At 34.4% G+C, this 25,365-nt stretch overlaps 1 protein-coding gene across 1 annotated transcript in view; it reads right to left on the bottom strand.

The window, feature by feature from the left end:
• Window positions 1–18,996: 18,996 nt before the first annotated feature.
• Window positions 18,997–25,365, bottom strand: part of LOC107191277 (trinucleotide repeat-containing gene 6B protein) — a 34,806-nt gene continuing 28,437 nt past the window's right edge. Inside the window, 6 exon segments of the mRNA XM_015580270.1 lie at window positions 18,997–19,562; window positions 20,821–21,187; window positions 21,896–22,128; window positions 23,733–24,056; window positions 24,498–24,962; window positions 25,080–25,247. Of these exon segments, the coding sequence (XP_015435756.1) occupies window positions 19,221–19,562; window positions 20,821–21,187; window positions 21,896–22,128; window positions 23,733–24,056; window positions 24,498–24,962; window positions 25,080–25,247 (1,899 nt within the window). The 3' untranslated portion in view covers window positions 18,997–19,220.

Below are 25,365 nucleotides of genomic sequence, written 5' to 3' on the forward strand. Positions count from 1 at the left end.
CATAACGTAATTATAATGTTCGTGTTGAAGCGAAGAAAAAGGTACCAGAAAAAATTCACCGATGCCAAATTGTTGAAAAACCGTTAAAGTGCGATGGTAACAGGCAACTGTTTAGAATTGTCGTAGTCACACGCCTTTCCCATCACACACACACGCGCACGCACGCATATACGGCAACAGGACAATAGAGAGACAGCAGAGGACACAGACGGGCAGCAGAGATAGATGCATGCACGACGCACGGCACGCACGCACGCACGCACATTCGCACACAAAATCTTCTCACGAATCATGAAAGTTTAATCTAAGTTTCGTCATCGAAGTCCTTAGAATGCTATACTACGCTACTCGTGGAATATATCTCTTCATTAGTCAGCAGAGTAATTGCATAATTGTAATAATTACCGTTATCCCTATTATTATTTCGTACTGGTTTGGGTAAAATTAATCAGTATGTCGCATCTTAATCAACGTTGCAATCATTATTCCTGTTAATACCTATATTTATTCTCTATTCATTATTATTATTATTATTATTATTATTAATCTGTTTAAAATTAATTTTTCATTATTGTTAGGAATAGATGTTACTCGCAAATTAGTTCACTTTGTTGCATTAATCGATAGTAATTCTTTTACAGTAATTAATTAACCTATTAAATAGTGCTCTCTTCAGAACTGCTTGCTGATAATATATATATATATATAATATAACGTTATATTAGATTTATGTGGTGTTTATATGCATATGTATATAGCTACATAATATATGCTTAAGAGTCCGTTCGTGTATTATATATATATATATATATATTTATATATATATATATATAGATTTTGTTTTATAATTATTAATGCACGCTAGGTCGTGTATATGTGTGTACGTGTGTGTCTCTTAATGTGCAGATAGGTGAGTCTCTATATTTTCCTTCTACCCTTCTTGCATAAAAACGTATCACCTTATAATATTTAAACATCAAACAACCAATCAGAGTTCCCGTCAGTTGTTCCTTTCGATTTTATTCCCTCGTAACCTTTCGGAATGTTTTTCTCTTTGGAGCATGTGCACAAGGGGTATCTCTAAGTCTATAAAAATATCAATACACACACATACAGATTTCCGATTCTCATCAGATTAAGCTAGCTGGATTGTTCGCAAACGAAATCAGCGCATGGCACACCATTTCACAAAACGGTCATTGGTCTGCAAACACGCGCAACCAATACTGAGACCACGAATTTCGGTTGATCAGGATCATTTCTGTGGTAGCAATCGAAGAGAAATCAGCTCTACATGATGGACAAGTTATAGCAAACTCATGAAACTGGCCTATTGACACTTATTGATACCACAGGATCCATGCACACTTTCATGCTGGTCTCCAGACTGGACATAAGCTGATACTAACATTTTACAATGAAACAATCTGTGAAAAGGCTCGTCCTGGTTGTGTAAAACACTTCTGCGATCATGCAAAAAAAATGGTCGTGACTGCTATATTTTGCCCTTGACAGTACAGTGAACATTGATTACGGATGCATATGAATTCTTAGGCCTCTTACACAGTTGAGCGGAGCGTTAACGCTACTGTGTAAGGGGTCTTAGTCTACAGGGACTGTTCTATCCGTATATATTTATATATGTCTCATTGAGAAGGCCTTACAAAGACGACGTTGAGAAGTAGGGAAACGTTATAGAGATATATATAATAGTACTAAATTACTCCTCAATTTTCTCACGATCGGAAATAAAATGGTACATTTGAACATCTACGAAACACCTGTTACTCCGCAATTCCTACAATCCTATGAGATTGATGTTTCCATACATATGTTTCCCACGAATATTTCTATATTTATAATTGTATTAAAAGGCCGTGCCGTATGTGTGCGTAAAAATTTCATTGAAATTTGAGTCGCTTACACACAAATCGTAATATAATCTGTAAATCAGACATTTCTTTGAATTATTTGGCCCGGATTATTTGGAACATACACATGCTCTTAAGTCTCTATACGCACGAAATTCGATCCATAGCAATTAAACGACCAATAAATAAATGTAAATTAAAAAAATATCTTTTATTCGTAAATTTGAAATTTTTCGAACTACAAGTATCATTTACAGGTGTAAAGATTGTCGCTGGACACAGGCGTTCGTGCACGTTACTATTTTCATGATATACGTAATTGCTCGAGTTTCCTACTTTTCATAAAACTTCCAAGTTTTCTCTCGTGAATTTGCTGCTTTGAAATTTATTCCAATGACGATAATCTTCAATAGAAAACTAATCCCTAAAATCGCACGCACGTTCTTCTACAGAACTTTGACGTGTCTCCTACAATTTCCTGATTTTCTCGGGGAAGATTCTTGCAATTTCTTGTCATTTTCGGATTGAACTCATATCTCCTTCAGTTTTTTTGCATTCAGAGCAAATATATAATGATTGACGGATGAAATTTTTCACGGCACAAATCTTATGCTATAGATGTCTTACATTCGAAGATTTTGAATTTGCCTTCGCTATTCACTGTGATTCCGATACGAATTATTCAAAGCTCTCTTAAGGGATATTACTGGTACATTTAAGAGTTTTTTTAAAACTGCGGACTGCATAGTTTAACTATAAATATCCCGCTTAAGGGGTTTGCAGCATTCTTGGCACAAATTGGCATGTTCTTTTTTAATCACCGTACAGCGTATTTTAAACATTTAATACAGAATGCTTCTTTTGGCTTCGACAACAAATCTCAGAACTAATTACGTAAAAATTTTAATCGCTTAAGAATGTATCAATTCTTTGTTCACTTAGCCATCTTACGTCACTTCGTTCGAAATTTTGAGATCCTAATCATAATAGCAGAACCTTTGGGTAATTGACTCGGGTTTCTTAAAAATTCCTTCGATTCCAATGATTCTACGAAAAACATATATTTAGATCGTTTGCCGAACATTTCGATCGATTAATACACTTTCCGAATACAACGTAATGCTGACAGTTTTCATATATGCACGCATTTCACTGAGCTGCCTTGCATTCTCTTCCGAAACTAGGAGAAACAATAAAATTAATCGACGAGAGGATAAAAATAATTAAAATTTGAACACAAGCGTTTACATCTGCTAAATAATATTGTATCACATTTTTCAAGAATCAGACTATAAGAGTAATTATTACTAATATACTTGCATCGCAGTGAATATAGGTTGTGAAACTTGAATTATTTAAGAAATTAATTACAGGCCAACTTTCGTGACGTTCATAACTAGAGTTGTCATTATCAATACTTATTGATTTATAAAATTATCGATAATATCAAGTTTCGATATTATCGGTTGAGTGTCGATAATGTTACCCAAAGCTCGAAAAAGTGTTTATGTATTGTGTTTTGGGATCCATGAAGTAATTATGTAACGAGCAAGAAGTTTGGGTAGAATTCAGTCATCGCGTTTCGCTATATATTACGATGTTTGTTCTATTACAAGTATATACAAGTGTCATTCGCTACACTACATTTCCAACATTTCATTCTGTATAATGTATACATCTTCCTAGCAGACCTTAAGCTGTTAACTAGGTGATTCTTTGCGACTGTGAATACCCATATAGGCACAATTAAAGATAAATGAAGATAATTCGAATCGATATTTATTCCGCAATACACGTAAATATGATGTATAACATGTAACTTATACTACTACACATACTGCTACAGAATTAGATTTAGGAATCTTCTCAGGTACATAAATATAGAAGGAAAAAAAAAAACAAAAAGTTATCAGAAGATACAGTTGAATACAAACATTAGCTCGTCTTCCCCAATTAACAACTTAAAAAACATATAGACGGGATAATAAATAATATAAATAACATTATAATTATTGTTATTATGTACTTACAAAGGAACTTTGGTAACTTTAAAATTCTCATAATTTTAAAACTGTGCCACTTTGTAACGGATTTCCACAAGAGTATCAGTTTTGGTTTCGTATTTCGAAATAACACGTCATTATATGCTCGTTATCAATTAAAAACGTTGCGAAATTTTGATAAAGTGTAGAAATTTAGTAATAACAGAATATCAAGTTTTTACAAATATTTGACACTACATTGTTTGTGAAATGTACGTAATTTTAGGTTGGTTTGGTACCTTATGCTTCCGTTTTTAACTGAAATTTACCTATTTCGAATCTCTTTAGAAGATTACAATTTTTTCAATATAAAGGTAGTGGAAAATGTTATTTTATCTAAATCGTAAATTTTAAACAGTTTCATTACACAGTTTTATAGCGCATATAAAACAATTAAACACATTACATTTTTATTCTAACAATTTTTTTTTCAAGAACCAAAAATTGTCAAACATTTCTGTTGAAGTTATCTACAAACTGGTACAACTTTTAAATAAATTGGAATTTTCGGGTATCCGAAGTTCCCTTATTACTACAATGAATTGTTCTTTTCTAGAAATGGGAAATTGTGTTTATATGTGTAGTATTTGCGCCACAATTGTCCATCGTCAAAAAAACACTTTTCAAACCGTCAACTTTCAAAACCGTCACGCTGTTATTCCCCCTTAATATGCCACATAATAGAATTAGAAAATGTAATACCAACACGACTATCGTAGAATTAGCACGGGCCGACACATCATGCATGGAGAATAGAAAATTGGTTCTGATATAACTGGATCCCTAAAACATCTCTATAATGCAACGGTATAAGTGCCCGGGTAAAATTAAGTTCACGTGGACACTTTAACTACCGTGACACATACATAAATGTGGGCAACCCGACCTTTCGTCTGAAGATAATTAGATAATATTCATAGTAAATATTTCAATAAAATAAATGTGATTAAAATTCATCAGACTTTGAACCGTAGAAAAATGAGGACGTTAAAAAGGTTACTTTGTATAGATTTAATCTTGTGTGAGGTGAGTAAAGGTGGATTGTTGAGTGGGTCGAAGTTTTGTAGTGATTGATCTGGTAGTCATAGTACTCACTCTTGAAAGGAAAATTTATCTGATTACCATACAGATGGCGATCCTTAGGTCTGGTTAGGCCCAACTATTCCTTTTTAGATATATATTAAGACACACACACAGTCTCTTTATCAAATCTAAGGGAGACTTTTCTTAATATAATTAGAAGCACTGTTCACAAGACACTTCAATGTGTGACCGTCTGATTAACCGAAAGCAATGAGGACATTATTCTAAAAAAAAATGGTGAAGTGGGGCATTACAGATAGAGGATCTGCAAAGTGGTGAAACTACAGATCAGTAGATAAAGCAAAATAAAAATACCAAAAATGGACAGCGCGACATTTATATTATGAAAATTAATGAAAGGGAGAATCACTAGAATCAACAAAATCGCCAGAATCACCAATTGCCGGAAGACCACACGAGCTGTCATGTGATGACACTCCTTTTATATACAGAATATGTGAATTCGCCGGTACTCTGCCGGTACAAACAATCCAAGTAACCAATATGTCATCACCAGAATACATTCCCCGTCAATGGGGCAAAAATGGACAATTAATACTAACGAAACGCTAAACGGTCAAACGGCTATATTGCGTACGCTGCGTTTGTCATTATCCCTAAATAGTGATGTATAAAAACGAATCCAATTAAATACAAACAGTTTTTTCTCAGCGGCAGGCCGATGTGAGTTGGAATCGGAGCACGGTATAGTGGAAGGACAGAAATTTGATCACATTTGAGAATGGCACCGGACTCTTTTTATGCCCCAAGTAAATGGCACCGGACTCTTTTTATGCCCCAAGTAAATAGCATCGAAATAAATGAGCCCATGAAGATTACATAGTTATTGATTATCAAGGAGTTATTATTCGAATGTAGAGTTTTCAGAACAGTAAAATTACGCCCCATCAACTATGATTAAATTAGTTTAAAAAACGACAATTTAAATAATGCTATACGTTATGTTAATGCCGTCTTGGATGAAACGTGTTCTTACCTGGCAGTGAGAGCAATATGTGGCACGACGATACATAGCCACTGAACTGCGTGCCAACAATTTGCACCCCCTGCAGTCACTTAATGAAGAATATTCAATTAACTATACAGATGACAGAAAATCTGATGTAAATGATGGGCCAATGTGATGACTAAAGAAATAACTTACAATGCCATCAAGGAATTGATAGAGGACATCGATACATACAAGAAAATGAGTGACCATCACCTTCATGAATTACAGATCTTTGCATCTTCTCACTACAGATGTAAAAACTTTGCGGCACGATGACTGTGACGAATGGTAAAGAATGCCTTTGATGCGAACAATACAGAAACACATCGGAAGGGTTAGTAACCTGGACAGCAGACATGGTTGACCACCAATTATTCGGATGTAATTTGGACTCGACGCATAGATATGATGTAACTATGTACCGTCGTAGGCAATTAACAACTCATGCGCAAAATTTGAAGTTTACGCGCGTAGAAAAAGGAACGAGGTCTTGGGTCTATATGGTCACGATGACCGTGTCTATTAGTTTATTGAGGAACGATGTAAAGTATGGGTTCATAGTTGGGATTAATATCCTGAAATGAATTCCTGAGTTGCACCAACACATACTTATATGATCAACTGCTACGGCTTTGTGTTAAATAATTTGTCAGATATTATACGTGTAACTGATACTGAAGTTTCGATTGGTCATGCAGGTATATATACGATTATTATATGTATAAAAGCTTCTCTGCATTTACAGAAAGCTTTCCAAAAAGGCAATATTACATGTTGAATAACTGATGTCCTTAAGGACATATACAGATAAGCTAAAAGAATTCTGGCCATAATGCCCATCTGCCTGGCACTGAAGAACGATGGGTAGCTAAGAATAAATGTGCGGAATCGATTTACTGAAAGACGTTTGTGTTACTTTGTTCAATGGGAGACGTGTGTCAGGAGACCTCTGAGAGTATCGAATTGGACTTCAAAGTCTTTTTTTTTTGGCCGGCAATCGAACCTATGCCTTGCATCTACGGACGAAATTTGACTAGACCAACGTTTCCGTGTTCTTTTATTCTACCTAGCTTGTACAACGCTTTCATTTCTCAGAGTCCTTGCTATAGTTATATACAGGGTGTAACAAAAATGTTGGAGGACTCGTGAGGTGATTTCAAACAAGTTTTTCCTTAGTAAAAATGTTATCCGAGGCTTTGTTAACGAGATATTAATGAGAAACCCCAACCAATCAGAGCGCGAGTCTGCCGGCCAAATTCCCGCGGTAACGTTGGGTATGCGCTGCGATAAATGCTCTGATTGGTCGGGGTTTTTCGTTAATATCTCGTTTACAAAGTCTCGGATAACATTTTTGCTAAGGAAAAACTTGTTTCAAATCACCTCACGAGTCTCCGATTTCCGGGTTCTCCAACAATTTTGTTACACCCTGTATATGACCTGTTTCGGACTCCTTATCGGGATGAGCATATTGAAATAATAGCTAGAAATACGATGCTTTGGATATCTTTAAAATCATGATGTCCTGTGGAAAGGTAGACTTCGAATTTAGTAATGGAGTTACCAAGAAATTTCCAAATTTGTACGATATGTAAATATCCACCCCCCCCCTTTCTCTGTGTGCGCGCGTGCGTATTTGTTATTTACTGTCCTGAGAGATAGTTACCATATGCTAATTGTAAGTTGAAGAGCTAAATAAAACAACTAAAAGCCTAGGTGAAAAGAGACTCTGGCATCGCTGTCTGAAGATCACAAATACTTCGTTGCAATAATAATGGCGACTCGTTTTACCACATAACAAACGTCTCTCACCAATCCATTCTGTGTCGGCCAGGAATTAATAAACTGCGGATGTTTACGCAAAAATATACACTTTTGTAGATTAATTTACAGACAGTGGAATCGAACTAAAATTTATGTACAGTAACGACAGTTCTATCGATATCTTAGTAAAATCAAAATTTCTTCAAAGTTTATTAAACATGTAATTTCACTAAGATTATAGACAAGTGTATACTATAAATGCATAAAATCCGAAGTTTATTAATTGGTAGTACAATAATAATCATGTAAAATTTGTAAAAGCTTCGTTTTATCTGAGAGATACCTAGGTTGTCTCTATCAACTGGAAAATATATAATCCATTAGGTACAACAAATGGTTTTCTACCTCAAAAAGAATAAATAATTTGATTTGTAATATAATGTAACAAATTGCAAGTATATAGCGCATCTATAAAAACGGAAGAAATCCGTGTTATGTCTTTGCAGAAGTTACGTAGTCTTGTTATTTAAGGGGTCTATGTTTATCCTGAATAAACAACTTTTGTAAAACATAACCGACTGTTTATTGTACAGAATCTACTATAAACAATAAAAAAATATTTAGTGACCAATATGGAATTACTACGATATAATTTACTTGGCAGTAAATCTTCAATTCAAAAGTCCATAATTTAATTCGACAATGCGTCACGTTCCCAGGAAAAAAAAACTTACAGCCCAAATATCGCAACATGTTCGTTGTATATTACGTTCCAATAAAAGTAACGAAAAATAGGGTTAAAATTAACCGATTTTGCATTAATCGAATTTTTCTTCCTTTATCTCTGCTCGGGGTATCAATATCGTAGCGAAAATATCGATAAGATTATGTTTAAGGATAAGTTAGTGATATGACATCGATGATCGATAGTGACATCTCTATTTATAACGGTTTCATAGCATTGCTAAACTTTGTTGTTTATTATTTTATCATACGTAAAATTCTACGTACATCGCAACTGAAAATCAAGCATAAAATCATTTCTTTATTTATTTCATTTTCACTTGCATTTCGATTCCTTATTGGTCATTAGCCATTGTAGAACTATTTAAAATATCTCTAATTTCTAAAGGTTTATACTATTAAATTTAGTGACTCGGACAATTCAATTTACAATTATAAGGATAATATTCCTAAACATTGTTAAAAAGTTATGCATTAAATTACAAAGAAATATATAAATTAATTGTTAACTATACTCGATGATTCGACTACAATAAGTTAAGATATTCGTTATTTTTTCTTTCATAAAGACACATTTGTTATATTTCAAATTATCGAGCCCTGACTAATTTATATTAATTCTATTAGTAATCGTTGAAATAATTTCTTAAAACTGATACAATTTCAATTCTCGTGTATATCATCAAATGAATGATGGCACATGCCCCAAATGCACACGCGTTTATGCCCCAGAAAAGAGAAAAAACAATCGGATCCCGAAAGGGAGAACCTAGCACGTGTATGCGCGTATTCAAACTGGCGCGTGTGTACGCATGCGCTCAAAACACGTAAAATACCTTGATTACCTAGAAAACGCTTAGAAATCAAGAAAAATAATTGCGTACACGTCAAAGTGTACTCTAAATCCGTGGTCATTATTAGGTCTACCAATAAGTAATTTATTATCTAGTTTAATAAATTGATAATACAGTTTAATTTCAGAGTAGTTTCGCACACGTTTCAGTTTTAAATGTGCGGGAGAGGATCAAAGAATACGGATAGATATGACTAAAAGTACAGAGATACTCTCCACGTTAGTACTAATTAAAAATAATAGATCTTATTTATTGGTACACCTAATATGTAGAGGATGTCCTGGATATGCGTTGAAATATTTTAAGGGATGTTAAACGAGTTCGAAGGGACCCATGTAAAGTCTTATAATATCATGTCCGATTTGCTTCAATTTTACAATAATGACGCCATAAAACGTTTTAAATATTTTAATCCTATTTATATTATATTTTGTATGCGTAACATTTTGAAATTTTGTGATGTTTGTTGCGGCGCAAAAATATAACAGCTAAGTGTTGATACATACTATTGTATCTTCATCTATTTCCTATAACTGATTTCCTACTGGTGCACGGTGAAAAACTTCGACCCAATTATAACCTTATTCTAAGAGTGATCCTAGACACGCACGATTGGCTCGAGCAACTGAAATATCTAAAGTAGAAGCTGTACGCGCGAATGTTCATAAATGGTTTCCGTTTATCCCTATCGAGTTCTCCATTGACATGGAAACCAGGACGCAAATTCTGCGTCTCCTGATTTTCCCCCTTATCTTCACATCACAAAACGTTAGTCTTCGCAACGTCCTCTTTACTTTGGTAATAGTGAACAATCCTTAGCTCACCACTTTTGGTGGGAGACTACACGGCATAATGGGACTTCTCTCGTGGACAGATCTGATTTAGACGAATGATCTATTTCTGATTGTATTTATCCCGCCGATACGCGTACGTTAGTCTCCGTTTTAAAATCATAGTGCTATCCTTAAAGCAATATTACTGTAAAATGGAAGCATGATATCGAGGGATATATTTTGTTCTATCACTACATGCATTTTCTTATTATCCTTGAAACTATTGTAACGTATACCAGGGACATTCTGTACATGTAAGAGAGTCGCACATACGCAGATACCATGCGCAAATGGACACGCGTCGAAAATTACGAAAGGCATCCACACACAGAGTCACACTATAATATTGACTGTATTCCTTTAAAACTTTTTTTTCTGCTAATCTAATTCACTTGATATCGTTTAAACCTCCCGCTATCTGATGTTCCACATATATCTTATTCTAGTAAATACGGTAACAATTTGTCGAGTCACAAACATCCAACATCACATTACTCGTCTGCAAGGATTGCATTGTAACAAATACTTCCAGCCTAAAGGCCCCAACGTTCATTTTCTTGATCCGACTATCAACCTACTTCAGATAAAAACTAAACAAAAAAATTCCGAGATACAAAATACAATTATATCGAAGTGAAAAGCATGGTTGGTTAATGTTACTATCTCGGAATAAGAACACTTCAGTATTGTTATTCAAATTATCGAAAGTATTTTTGTCAAACCAAAATACCATACTTAGAGTCATAAAAGTCCCAACACAACACAGTATAGTTCAGTACAGAAACTCAACGTTCCCATCTACTTTTTCTCATCAGAAACCAACAATATTGTCCTACTTCAGATCAATAAGTTTTCAAAGAACACAGACAATAAATCCAATAAGTATAGTCAAGTATAGTGAACGTTATACGCAAACAAACATGTGTTCGACAACAGACATAGCCAGGTGAACCAACTAATGAGGGAGAACTCCCCAAGTGTAACCTTCATTTTTAATCAGCTTTTGCCACTTTGCAGTACTTGCCGAACTGAACATGTCCGTACCCCCTTGTGGACGTAGACCGTAAATAGTTTACGAAATATGAATAATTAAAGTTCGCTCGTCTGCAATATATCCTAAATTGTGGGCGATGTTTTCAACTACCTGCTTGGCGCAACGGTTTAACCTGTTGCCTTACATCGAGCCAGACAAGTGATAACGATTTCAAACTGAATTTGGTAAATATGTATGTTATTCGTTTCCTTTGAGTCGACGTGAAATACTGTTTCGCTAGTATTAATATTTAAGGTTCAGAATAAATGTGACACTTGCCATAAGAATAAAATTCCTTTTGTATCTGGGAAAATGCTAACGATAAAGGAATTCTTCAGAGTGAAGTCGTAAAAAAATCGTATGCCAAGGGATTAAGTATCCGACTGCGAGACATGCGCAAACTTTTTGGACGTGGGCTTGAATATCGGCGTGCTCAATATTTTTTTCATTGCTGATAATAGCTTTTTTTTTTAAATGTCTACGCAACATAAAATTAAAAGAACAAATAAAGTACAAATAAAAAAATATTTGGTTACTTCATGATGATACCTAGACACTGACCCTGATAGGGAAAATTCTACCAAATATTTTACGCAACCGTCAATTTTTAAGTGTTTACATTAATATTGAAGACGTGCCAGTATACGCAGTAATAATTTAATACAGGTAAGCGTGTATGTACATGTATTTTATAACTATACTTGCACGCGAACTGCAAGCACGAAAAATATTGTACCATACATTATTCTAGAACCGTAAGTTTTCAAGTGTATTTTAAATAAAAATATTTCTCGTATTCATTACCTATACTGCAAATAAATATCCGTAATTGTACGTTCAGTTGAAATTTAAAAGAAATATAGAACTAATGGCAAAAAATTGAACTCACCGGTATTGAAACCCACGTCCAGAGAGTTAGCATACGCTTTGCTTAGGGCACTTAACTGCTGCGCACAAGAGTTTACTGTCAGTCGTTCAGAATATACCGCACAGAATGAACTTCCATTGTTAATGTCTCATAAACTATTAACGAAATAACTATTGGCGTATTCATCTCGACGAGTATTGTACCACAAACTAGAAAAGCTGATTAATCAATGATGTTTACACTTAGACAGTTCCCCCCGTAAGTGGGATAGTATATCACGAGGGAAAATTATGAACACGTAGTTTTTGCGCATGCGCACAAAAAACCGTAGTGTTACTACGAAAAATCTTATTATGAATTTTATATGTTTTAAATAATTGTAAATTACCAATAAACTGATAGCGCTTCCGTTTAATTACTGAACCCATTAGAATGACTGAAATATGTTCAAATAATGAATGACAAATTACCACTTTTTGAAATCGAAATATTAACTGAATACTAATACTTTTTTTTGTTCACTCAAAGAATAATACATTTTCAAGTTAGATTTATCATTTTCATGTAATGTACTATTACTCCGTACTTTTACAAGTAAAGGATTTTTGAATCTCTAGGTGAGAATCAATTGTTCCGAGAAGTCTTTTCAACTATAACATAAAGCTATACGCATGCCCTCAGTGTCGTAAGAATTTCGATTATGTACTCGTATATTCGTTTTTGTTAACTTAGTATATCAAATGTTTACAATTACAAGTATATTTCGATCATGCTTAGAGTGTGCTGCCATCTATCCTTACAATGAAGGATAATTAATTGTTTCTTATGTTTTATCTCGAACGAGAAAAAGAACATTGTCGTTGGAAGTACCAGCGCTCGTATAAATTTAGTTTCCCTCTTGCGATACACATTTCAGTTCCACATCGCGGAACGCAATAAAGGTACATTTACTATGTTTAAACGCCCTCAGACCTATGCTCTTATTTATTATAATCTTACTCATTATTCATTACTATCAGTACTATCCATACCTATCCTTAAATGACTTGCTGCTTCCTTATATATACTATACTACTACTGCTGCTGCTGCCGTAGCTCTTGTTATTACGGGTATTATCACTACTACTATTAATACTAATACTATTGTAACTATTTACACTATACCCACTATTACTATCATTATCATTATTATAATCATCACTCGTATTATTGTATGTACGGATTATTGGTTATTGAATATTGTAATCAGTAACGTCATGTTCATTCGTACAATTTATATTATCGTTAGCAGCCTTACTACTACCATGGTTAATCCTACTCGAACTAAAACTACTATGACTACTGCCACTGATGTTACCTACTACTATTATAATTTCATAACTACTGTTATTATTACGACTACGACTATTATCACAGGTGCAGTAAAACCAAGAGTGACAATAGTAAGTGATAGTAGTGTTAAGTAATGTTATAAATATTAACAACCGTAACAGAAGCAGTGATAATAGTAGCAAGGCTAATAATAACAGTAGCAGTGATTTACAGCACCAACAATTATAGAATATCTTTTTTAGTATTAAGTAGTAATAATAGTAGGAGTAGCAGCAACAATAATTGCACTCATAATAATCGTAATAGTAACAGTCACGATACACTGCTATTGTAAATAATAATTACTGGTAATGGTAGTGGTAAACAATAAGGATTAAGAGTGGCCGCAGCAGAGAGTAGCATAAGGTAAGAACAATCAATGCAGCACGAATAGCAGTTAATATTCATAATAGTAACAATGGTAGTAATGGTAGTAGTAGCAGCAGTAATAAAATTAGCAACAACTATGATGATACTAGTAATACTAAATGTAGTAATTCTAAGAACAGCAGCCCCAAGAATATCGAAAGCGCTCGTGTGTTTAGCCATGCGAGAAATTAAACGAATAATTATTGTAGTAGTAACAGAAGCAGTAATAATGGTAACAATATGGTTAATACTATTAGAACATCAAATAATATTGCCGCTATTACTATCATTGTCAATCACCACTGCTACTGTTACGGCTGCTATTACTAAGATTGCAAACGTAATTCACAAGCACAGCTACTAACCTTACTACGGATAGAAATATTTGTTTGCTTATGTTAATACTACGATTTTTATTTTTACTGCTACTACTAATACTACTGTCACTATTAACTTTATTATACTGGTAGTACTATCATTGCTATTACATTCATCAAACAAGTTATTATCATCATCATGGCTATTATCATTACATTTACTATTAGTAGTAATATTATTGTTATTTTTGTTCTTAATTCTTATTATATTTATTATTATTGTTATAATTCAATGGTTCCCGAGAACCTTAGATATCCGGATAAAAGCTTAACATCAACTAATTTCGATGAGTTGCAGAGGCAGCTTTTTCTCAAGCATTAGCATTAAAATTTTATAAATTATATTATCGAAATATCTGAAATCACTCTAAATTCGGTCAAGTACTTATTTCGAAACGATTCATCTAAGAACCTAAGTTGAATATCACGGTAAATGTATTTCAAGTCTTCGGGATACACTTGGAGTAAACACAGTTTAAAAGAAATAAATTAAAGGAAATGCATTTTTAAGTTTCAATAGATGCTTAAGATTTCTTTTCGCGCATTGGAATAACATAGTACTAACTTACGTTGCACTTGATGGAAGTCTTTTGGGGCAGCGACCTGAAGCGCCAATACTTTTTCTTTCTTTTTTTTTTTGGTTTTCTTTTCTTTTTTTTAGACAAATACGTGATATAATATACATTTGAAGTTATATAAACTACTTATCAGCTTTCATAAGCTTTCTAACAAGTTGTTTAGTAAGTGAATACTACTACACTAACATTATTAGCAATTCATATTAATAGTAGATAAAATATTAATAAGCTTCCTCCAAAATATTACAAAATGGGTATGATTAAGTGTACATCCTTCTTCGATACATTATCATCTATGTTTAGTAATGTTGTATAAAGTTAAATTATTGAAGGCAAATTCTTCGAAGAATGTCTTGCAGAGGAAGATAACAAAGATCTAAATAAAACACTGTTTGAATAAGACGACACTGCCTTTGTTATATAGTAAACATGTATGTCTGTTACTAAAAGAGAAAAAAGGAAATCTAACATTTATGACTGAATACATATATCAGTCTATATTATACTCTCTGTCCATATGGCATTTACTTGCACTACCAAAGACAGTAGTTAAATGGTAAAAAATGTTTTCTAGTATCGACTTTCTTTGGTTTTCCGAACATACTACTGGGAATTTTAATATTTTAAGTAGTTTTCTATCTACTTACACATCTATCAATAATTTCACACCCACTAAAGTGTACACATAAATTCATTACATTCTATAACTTTTGAATAAATATGGAAATTCTAACATATACATTTTCCAAACTTTTGATTTTTAAAGAATGAATCTTTTAAATTTCAGATAATCCCAAACTAAATATACCAATTTTTTTTTGATCCCTTCATTTGTTTCTTATTATATTAATCTAATCTTTTTCTTTCGAAAGAAACTAGTTTTCGACTGTTTGATTGCTTATAAAGCGTTAATGGCCCAGATTTGTTCACTGTTTGCAACTTTTATTTACTAGTAAACATAGGGCGCATAAAATGATTTAAATCTCTAATGTTCAAATGCTAAAAGTCCTGACAAAAACAAATTCCAGAGAATCGTTACGATTTTATGTTAATATTTAAAATGCATCGGCACTTGACACAGATTGAAGTTAAAGTTTAACCTCGTGCGTTTTCTGCATTACCGGATTGTAAAAAAGGAGCTTTAGTCCTGTCACTGAACAGAACTGAAGGTCTGAGGGCGTTATGATACACTTTAACACATCAGAAAGAAAATATTGTGCAATGAATAAACACTTTTTTTTCCACATCGGTATGTTTATCAGTCCATTCAGGTACCTTTGACGTTGAAATCATTCAGAAGCACGCATACACGCACTACTCACACAAACGGACACACCAGACGCATATATACATGGATTCGTTAACAGGCACACATAAGCTATCCACGTAGTCACATGCACACCACAGAGGGTGAAGGGACGATGAGAATTAGTCATCAGTAAGGCTTCGCCTAGATCTCTATTCTACATCTTATTTTCACCCCTCTCGTATTATCGAACCTCCCTCCCAATGGTCCAATCAGAAATATACAATATCATCAACGTCTATATTTATCTTGATTAGTCTTTTAAATTTTCAAAGTCAATACCTTCTTCCCTTTTATAACACAAATGTCCAAACCTAAATCACAACTGGTTAAATCATTTTTTTCGACAATATTGGTAAAACAAAAGAAATGACCATAGAACGCTAAAATCTACTTAAAACAAATACATACTTGAGCATAGGCGCATATACATATATTCACGTGTATATATTTCAACCAAATTATTGTAATATATAATTTACTCTATACTGATTATTCAATTGTGATCATAGTAGCTATATTTTAATTTTAATTATAATATTAAATGATACTTTCATCAGGCACTGAATGTTCGGAATAAGTATAAGAAACCAAACGTAAAATACTTCACAACGCTAGTGTACACTTCATATGTACATGCGATCAAATTTATCATTATACCGAAAAATATGCATACAAGTAGAGAATCGAATTTGAAAAATAATGCAATATATAGAATAAGTACACAAAAAAAGTATGACCTGAAAACTCGAAGTTCCTTCGAGAAAGAAAATTTGTTTTAGAATATGAAATCAAACCGTTTACGTATAAATTTCTTGAATAGATTTTTTGTCTATTAACCAATGGGAAGTGGTGTAATATTCTCCCCTCTATCAATCACTTTACAAAGAACATGGAGGGGGGGGGGGCAACAGACAGACCGACAGACACACAAATAGGCAGGCAGACAAAGATAGCTAGAGAAAAAACATCAAATTGCCATTTCGTTATAACACTATAATTAGTAAATGGTAAAGAGACACGCTGGACATTGGCACGACAGGTGGCATTTAGATTTAATATAGAATAAACTTTACGTTATTGCGATAACATTTGGTATCGTTTTTGTTGTCGTCGCAAGAATTCGGACCCCGATATACTACCCCTTTAAAGGTGTCTGGACATAATAGGACGAAGAATCGATTTTTAGTTGAATTAGTAGCAGCTTGAACATTTTACCGTGACTCGAGTAATGTAACAATACACGTCGATGACATATGATTATAATTAACGCTTCATTCTCTATGGAAAATAACAGTAACAATACTAATATGCCAACTTAATTTAAATTAACGATTTTTTAATCGTTTTTGTCGACTTTAGTCAAATTTGAAGGTTCTAACGGTTACGATAATGTACAAAAATAATTACCATCCATATTATTATTATTATTATTATTATTGTTATTATTATTATTATTATTATTCTTGCTGGCAACAATCGCCTAAGTCGTTCTTGCTACTGTTACGTGTAAACTAATGAAAATTCCACTAAAAAGTCGATTCTCTATTCTCCGTTGCTAATGGAAGAGGTAGGTATAGCCCGTAGTATCGACGCGAATCTTCGCTTCGTTACTTTAAAGATCATTCTTCTATTCCTCTTATTTCTTTCTTTCGTTTTTTTTCTTTTTTTTTTGTTCCGTTTATATATTATTTAAGTTTGCCACTTTTTCTGTTTTGATTAGATTGGTACAGTCTACGTTTGATATATAATGCGCATTGCAGTTTCGATTAAAGGAAACTGTTTAGAGCAAAAGAGTGGAACACTCGTGGGACCATCGATCATATTTTATTTTCTTACACGCACATTCCTAAGAACGCGTTGGCAGCGCCACAGTTAAAACTAGCCGACGTTTCATTTCTTTTACTTTTTATCTTTGAACCTAATTGGCTGCGGTGTAGACGCTTAGTTTTTTTTTTATTTCTCTATCGTTTGTGCTTCAATTCCCGAAATACACGATAACAGTTGAAATTTCTATTACTTCAATGGAACTGTTTGCACATCGATGTTTTAATATTGATCGTATGCACGCGCATGTTTACACATAAATAAATTATACCATTATCGAAACAAAATTATACACCAATAATACATATCATGCTAAAAAAGACCACGTACACAGTCATCAATATTATTACAGAAGGGCAGCGCGCGTATATAATTATTGTAAGATTTGTATAAACTTACGAATTAAAATGTAATAATATGCGTTTATTAAATACAACGCATCAGCAAATATACGAGCCATAGAATTACTACTAGATAAATCTCAATAACAACAGGTCGAAATATTAAATACTGAAAAATGCAATATTTCATTGATTTAAAATCAGACCTCTTTCTAGGGTATTGCACTGCGGTAGCGTGCACGTACGTGCATTAAGAAATAATATCAAAATTATTAAAACATCGATGAATAGTATGCGGCAGCATACCGAAGTTCCAACTTAAGCTTTGTAGAATATTAATAATACATGTTCGTTGATTAAACAGAATGTTAGAAAAGACACGATACCAACAAAAAAAAAACACGATCTGCACAGGAAGAATAATACTAATTCAATAACTGAAACGCTGTGAAACGTGTCGACTGAAACTGACGTGCATCACGCACGTTCATTGGATAAAATTAGTATTATCTTAGAATATCAAAACACCAAAGGTTGTAACATAAGCGATATAACGGTAATACTAATTTAAGGTTTAAAACGACATAGTACGCGATCATCGTATAGTACGCGTAATAATAACAGTAGTTACGCGAATCATTAATTGTAATTGGTACTACCCGAAACCATCGAGAAAACACAGCGCACACCGAAAGCCTTGAAATTCATAACATACCTCCTCCCCGGCGTGAATCCTGATTTCAATATTCTATTGGAGAAAAAATGTCAAATCGGATTCCTACTGCTGGCGGAATCACGCGATATATCATGGTGCGCGCTAGCGCGCGGCACTAATTTAAGTAACTTGTTCAAGAGAACCGACTCATCTGACAATGCGCAATATAATTGACGTATCACGAAGAAGAAGGCTTGATCGTCGAACGAGTGGTATCGCCTTTCCGTGCGGCACTCTACATCGACTCACCTCCCAGAAGGTCTCCGGGTAAGTACGAGTTCAGAGAACTGGGCGTAGCACGTTGTTGATCGTTGTTGTCGATGCTGGCGTTGCTCCAAAGAGAGTTACTACTAGGTGGGGCGCCCCACAGTTGGCTGGAGCTGCCGCCCCAAGTATCGGGTGGTGGACCAGTTTTGTTCGATGGTCGAAGGCCCCAGCCAGCTCCTGCAGTAGCTCCAGTCTGCTGCTGACCACCATGACCCAGCTGTTGTAGCAATGCATGTACCTCGCTATCGGCGGGATATTCTGCGAAGATTGTTGTGTTGCCCAAGACGCAATTGTTCAGAGCCCCTTGTGCCTAGAATATCATACAAAATGTTCCTTAATTTCTTTTCTCAGATTATCGTCACACTATTCAGAATATTCAGATGCATACAATTTCTGCACTAGACTTATTTAAAGAACTAAAAGGAGCGTTTACCCGGGGGTTAAGTTACCTCGACTTTTCCACCTGATCCAATTTTATTAGGCCCGGGCCAGTTGGAGGCACGAGTGTAACCTAAACCTACTGATTACTGATTACTAATAGCATTTTCTCTGAGGAGTTGATTGTCGGAACATTCGCCTGCCAATAGGGGCGAGTCGAAGAACTAGTTAGTTAGTTAGTTTGTTAGTTAGGAACGTGATCTCCCGGGAGAGGGGAGTGTCGGTATTCCCCTCAGAGGCCTTAGCTTGGCTCATGTGCACTAGTTTTCGCAAAGCCCCACAATTGGGGCTAGGGTAGGCAGAGCCGAAGAACTAACCTAAACCTAACTCAAATCTAACCCAAAACTAACTCAAACTTAAAAACGAAGCAAAAATTAAAAAAAAAAAAAACATTTTGTAACATGTATAGGGAAAAGTTAGTCAGAAAAAAGACAACGTATTTCAAGGTCATCAAAATTGGTGAGGAATACTTAAAGTAAATAATTACCGATAATAATTCTAAATAAATATTAAAAATAAATTATATGAAACTATACAGCATAAACACCATATTTCGATCATTTAAAAATCGGTGTGAGAGACTGACACGAGTGACTATGCAGTGGAAAATCACACGAGTCTCGAAAGGTTAAGTAGTTGTAGGAAAATATTCTCTATAACATCATGTCCGATTGGTTTCCAGTTTACAGTACAATAAAGCTTCCTTTAACGTTCAATCGTCGGGTTCGATTTGGAACTGTTCTGGATCCAGGTCGATGAGTTTGACCTGTGAAATATAATGAAAGACAAAGCTTCCGTAACGAGTTTACTGTTTTATCCACAATCTAATAAAATACGGAAGAGAAGGATGACATTCCAACATTTACTTTTGTCTTCATAAATTATATTATAAACTGTTATTTTGCATAAAAATCTGCAGTTTAGTAATATAGTTCTTATAAAAATATTTCAGATATTTTTTTATATCAGCAACCGTTCGTGTTAAAGAAGTGGAAACCGCTCCAAAAGTTGAGCGGTTGTTGAAACAAAAAGAAAGGTAAATACGTAGCAGAAAGATAACATAATTAACAAGCACGGAACGTAATACAGTGTCGTAATAAACGTATAGCTACGCATAAATAATACTGTACCTTAACAGCTTCGTCTCTTGAAGAATACTTGGTTAATGCAATTCCGTGATTAAGGAATAACCGAAAGTCCAGAACAGGACCGTGTTGCATACAAAGAGTTTTCAACGTGGACCCATCGATCTGAGGCGTCAGATTCTTGAGTAATAACCAAGTAGAAACCCAGCTAGTGTTTGTGCTTGATTGGAGGGCCCAAGAACTGGACGATCTGCTAACTGTACCGAGGCCTGTCCAGCCATTACTTGTATTTCCTGCGGCTTTGCTACTTAGACCAGGCGGTGGCCCACGAACTTTACTAATAGGTGCTCCCCACAGTTCTGAAGTGACTGCAGTTGGTGGTGGTGCAGACTCGCCCCAAGTGTTTTTAGAGCTATAAATAATGTTTGTTTATTTCGAATGTTTAAAATAGAACATATAGTATATACATACAGTATGTCCGTTTTAAGTGTCTTTACAGTTTATAATAACTCAACAAAATATTTCGACAAATACAACTGTATCTAGTGTTTTAAATACATCTCGATGTCAGCTATTGGAAAATATGATAAAAAATGCAGGGTTCTATTCAAAAATTCAGAGGTGACCTTCACAGCACATTCCAAGATTACCTTAAGGACAAACAATTATCTTCAAAATACCATATAAGGTTCATCTGAAACATTTTTTCGTATTGCTGATATCTACAGAAATAATCAAGTGTAGATACTTAAAACAGACATACTGTATGTATAATCAGGGAAAACGAGAAAGTTTCATACATTATAAACAAGCATTGCTCCGCTGCCTGATGAAATAAAATGCGATAGATGGCAGACGAAGTTAAGAAGAATGTAATGCAACTGTTAGGTTTCTATATTAAATATTGCAATTCAACATGTTTATTAGTCTTCAAAATGCTACGAAATGTTTGAAATTTCAAGACAGTAATAAAGTTGAATAGTACAAAAGTAAAATAGTTGCAGCGGTGAAAAAAAAAATGTTGAATTGCAATTTCCTCGTCTTAACTGTTGTAAAACATTAACTGTAATAAAATGAGTGAAACAAAAGTTATTTTACATTTGAAATTAATAAAATGTACCTGGTGAACACACTGGGGGTAGATGCAGGTGGATTAAATGTCCATGTAGAATTACTCAAACTTGGTATAGAAGTATCGAGATTGGTAGGTTGTTGTGGCGGCGGCGGCGAAGTTTTGCTACTTAACGAGAAAATAGCATCTGGATCTTTGATTGTAGCTAGTGACAGTGGTGAACGGACCACAGAACCGGGAGTAATGCTTGGATCATCCTCAATGCTTTTCATCTGGGTACCCTAAAATGAAATGAAATATAGGTGGACCTGAATTAACCTAAAAAAAAGTCCAATCCAGCATATGTAACAGTTTTCTACATATCGGCCTGTAGTTTATATTAACAAATTTTGTACGATGATAGAATGATTTTAGTTTCGTTCTGTATTTTTTTAACTCATCAAGGATGAAGACTCCGTGTATTAGAGGTCTGTAACGGGCGGGTATATATGTACACGGGTCTACCCGTCAGTCTTTCGATTCACCAGAACTAGCCCGAACCTGGTGCCGGGCCAGCGGGTCTGCGTAGATTTCTAGCCGCTCATGCTTGCCCGAAGCTACCGCAACGTGTAATCGACTGAAGCTACCGCAAATGCCCCACTGCCCCCGCCCCCCTTGGCTACGCCCATGTAAACATAACTACGAAAAATATCTGAAAATTTGATTCATTAATAGATTACAGTAACTTATGTAACACCATGTACAGTCGACCGAACGGGAAAAACGAGGAACTTGCCGTTGTCCCTGAAAGGTTAATCAAACTAATGTATTAAAAACTAGTTACATAGGTATTTTTATAATTATAAAACTGTTACTGAAAACCGTTTTGTTGTGAACTGAGTAGTTCGAGATATATTGAGGAAAATGTGTTATTCATCCAGATAACAAAAACAACTGAAGAAGTTCTACACACTTTATAATAATATCATCCGCCAAACAGTATCCCAAACATGTTTAAACGACAATTTATTCCTCATCAACCTAATAATATCAAGCCAACGACTAAATGAGAAACGTAATACTGAAATTTACTTGCTATGTATGAATACTGAATGACTTCCACTAACCTTCTATTACTTCGTAATTATTGCAATTATGTATATACATCAACTTTATCAAAGATTACATTATTAGTTCAGTGTAATTTGAATCTTGCTGCCAAACTTATGTATGTAAATCCATTAGCGTAACTTGATACTTTATAAACGACATCCGTCGCCTATAAATGTATTGCAAGTATAACAACTGTTTGTCCAGTTATATCTATTTCTATTCTTTGAAAATTTTCCTCTTCGTTTAGTTAACAAAATTCTTTTCAGTAATAAATAAGATATTAATGCTAAAGACTGTAAAGAATAGTATTATCGCTCACTTCAAGCAATTCAATGTAGTCATTAAATTGTGGATGTTAATGCAAATTCAACTTTCGCATATTAATTTTTGAAAATGTAACGTTAAACAGAAATTGTTTTTCTCTGATTATTGTGTATTGAAATATTCTATAAACGCATTCATTAAACCGTGTAATGTATTCCTATTACACTTATTAAAGAAAAATATTATAGAATGCCCAAAAAATAAATTGCATAAAAAATTTTAATCTTCGTAATTTAGAAACAAAAATTAGAATCACTACATTAAATTACCATAAGACCTGAATGACCATGCTTGAAACCTGCCCCAACTCGTCAAGATTTTCACACAAGGTATTAAAGAGATTAATCACTGATGTTTGTTAATATAATAACAATATATATAAACGCACGTACGTATAGCCAATGGAAAAGAGATATAGGTACTGAAAAAGTTTCTTGCCATAGGAAGTACGGTATTGGAAATGGATTACCTTCCATGGCTTGCCAGGTTCAAATTCAGGTACCAGGTCAGTGAAAGCAGCTGCACCAGTTGGTTGCCACTCCTTTCCATCAGTAGAGTCCGTGTTACCTGGATCAGGCCATCCACTCTCCCCGAGCCTGGTGGACCATGTACCATCCCCTTGACCCAACAAAGGATTCATGTTAGGACTACTGTGTGATTGTGTCAAACCAGCCGATGTAGCTGCTGGCTTACTGGTTGTTCCGGGTGCTCTTGAGAATTCGTTCGAAACTAACTCTCCGTCCTTGTCCAACGAAGGCAACTTCCACTGGTTCAGTCTTGATTGTTGCTGATTCTGTAACAAAATATTATTTATTATTACTCGGTAAAGAGCGTTCGAAGAGAATTAAAGATTTCACCTATTTGTTTAAACATTTTCATAACTAAATCAAAGCAGTTTAATATACCTTAAAATCTCATATCATGTTTTTCTTATACAAACTGGTTCATTCTTCGTTGCCCTACTTCACTGATTATCAATATGTGCCGTTTACTATATTGATCAAATGTAATTAAAAATTAAAGGATGAAATTAGAAAAGTAAAATATTGTAACTTAAATATTACTAAATCGACGATATTAAATATATCGACTGTGGAAAAGTATTGCTTTGTGAAGTGATCTATTGTATTGTGTTATAAGTATAAAGTTACTGTGATGTTTGCAGAATTTAAAATATCTTTACAAATTGTAATCTTTAATTATAATTAGAATACAAGATACACAAAATACTCACGATTGGAGGCTCCTTGTTCATTGTCAATTCCGTGAAACTGTTCTGCAAGGCTGACATGGGATCATGTACAGTACTCTTATAATACTCCGAACTCTGAGACTGTGGAGCAGGATGTTGTTGTTGCTGTTGTTGCTGCTGTTGCTGTTTCATGTAAGTCGCTTGTTGCACAGCAATTTGATTTTGTAGATTTGCTATTTGCTGCTTGGTTTTTGTAATTTGTACACTGATTTGGAGGACCGATTGGCCATTACCCTTCACAGTACTTTGTACCGAATGCTGCTGATGAAGTTGCTGCAGAACTTTTATTTGTTGCAATAATTGGTTCAAGAGTATTAAAGTTTGAGGTGCAAGAGGTTGATTTAGAATCTGATGGTTTAAATAACCTTCCTGGACGGCTAACTGAATTTGTTGCACTAACATACGTAGCTGTTGAGTACTTGGCTGATTCTGCGGAGTTCTAGAAGCCTAAAATAAAAAAAAATAACATTTGTAATATTACATTGCTGAAGATTATAGAGATGTTTCTCGCAAAGTACGTATAAAATTATACCATAGCAATGATTTAACGATTGAAACTGTTACCTGATTGAATGGTGGTTGAGGTGCATTACCACTAGGTTGTTGTTGTTGTAATGGAACAGTAGCCTGTTGCTGCTGCTGCTGCTGCTGCTGTTGTAGCTTTAGCAAGCTTGCACTAGCAACTGATCCTCCTACACTACCAGCTGCATTTCCACTTCCAACTCCAGCACCCTGCAATTACAGGTATGCCTAATGCTTTAAAATGAATAACTACAAAATAGATGAATAATATTCAGTAGGTACCATAAATAATGTAAATACAAGAAATTTTATTATACGTGAAAAATCA

The sequence above is a fragment of the Dufourea novaeangliae genome, unplaced genomic scaffold, assembly GCF_001272555.1.
Source record: "Dufourea novaeangliae isolate 0120121106 unplaced genomic scaffold, ASM127255v1 scaffold262, whole genome shotgun sequence".
Taxonomy (NCBI): Eukaryota; Metazoa; Arthropoda; class Insecta; order Hymenoptera; family Halictidae; genus Dufourea; species Dufourea novaeangliae.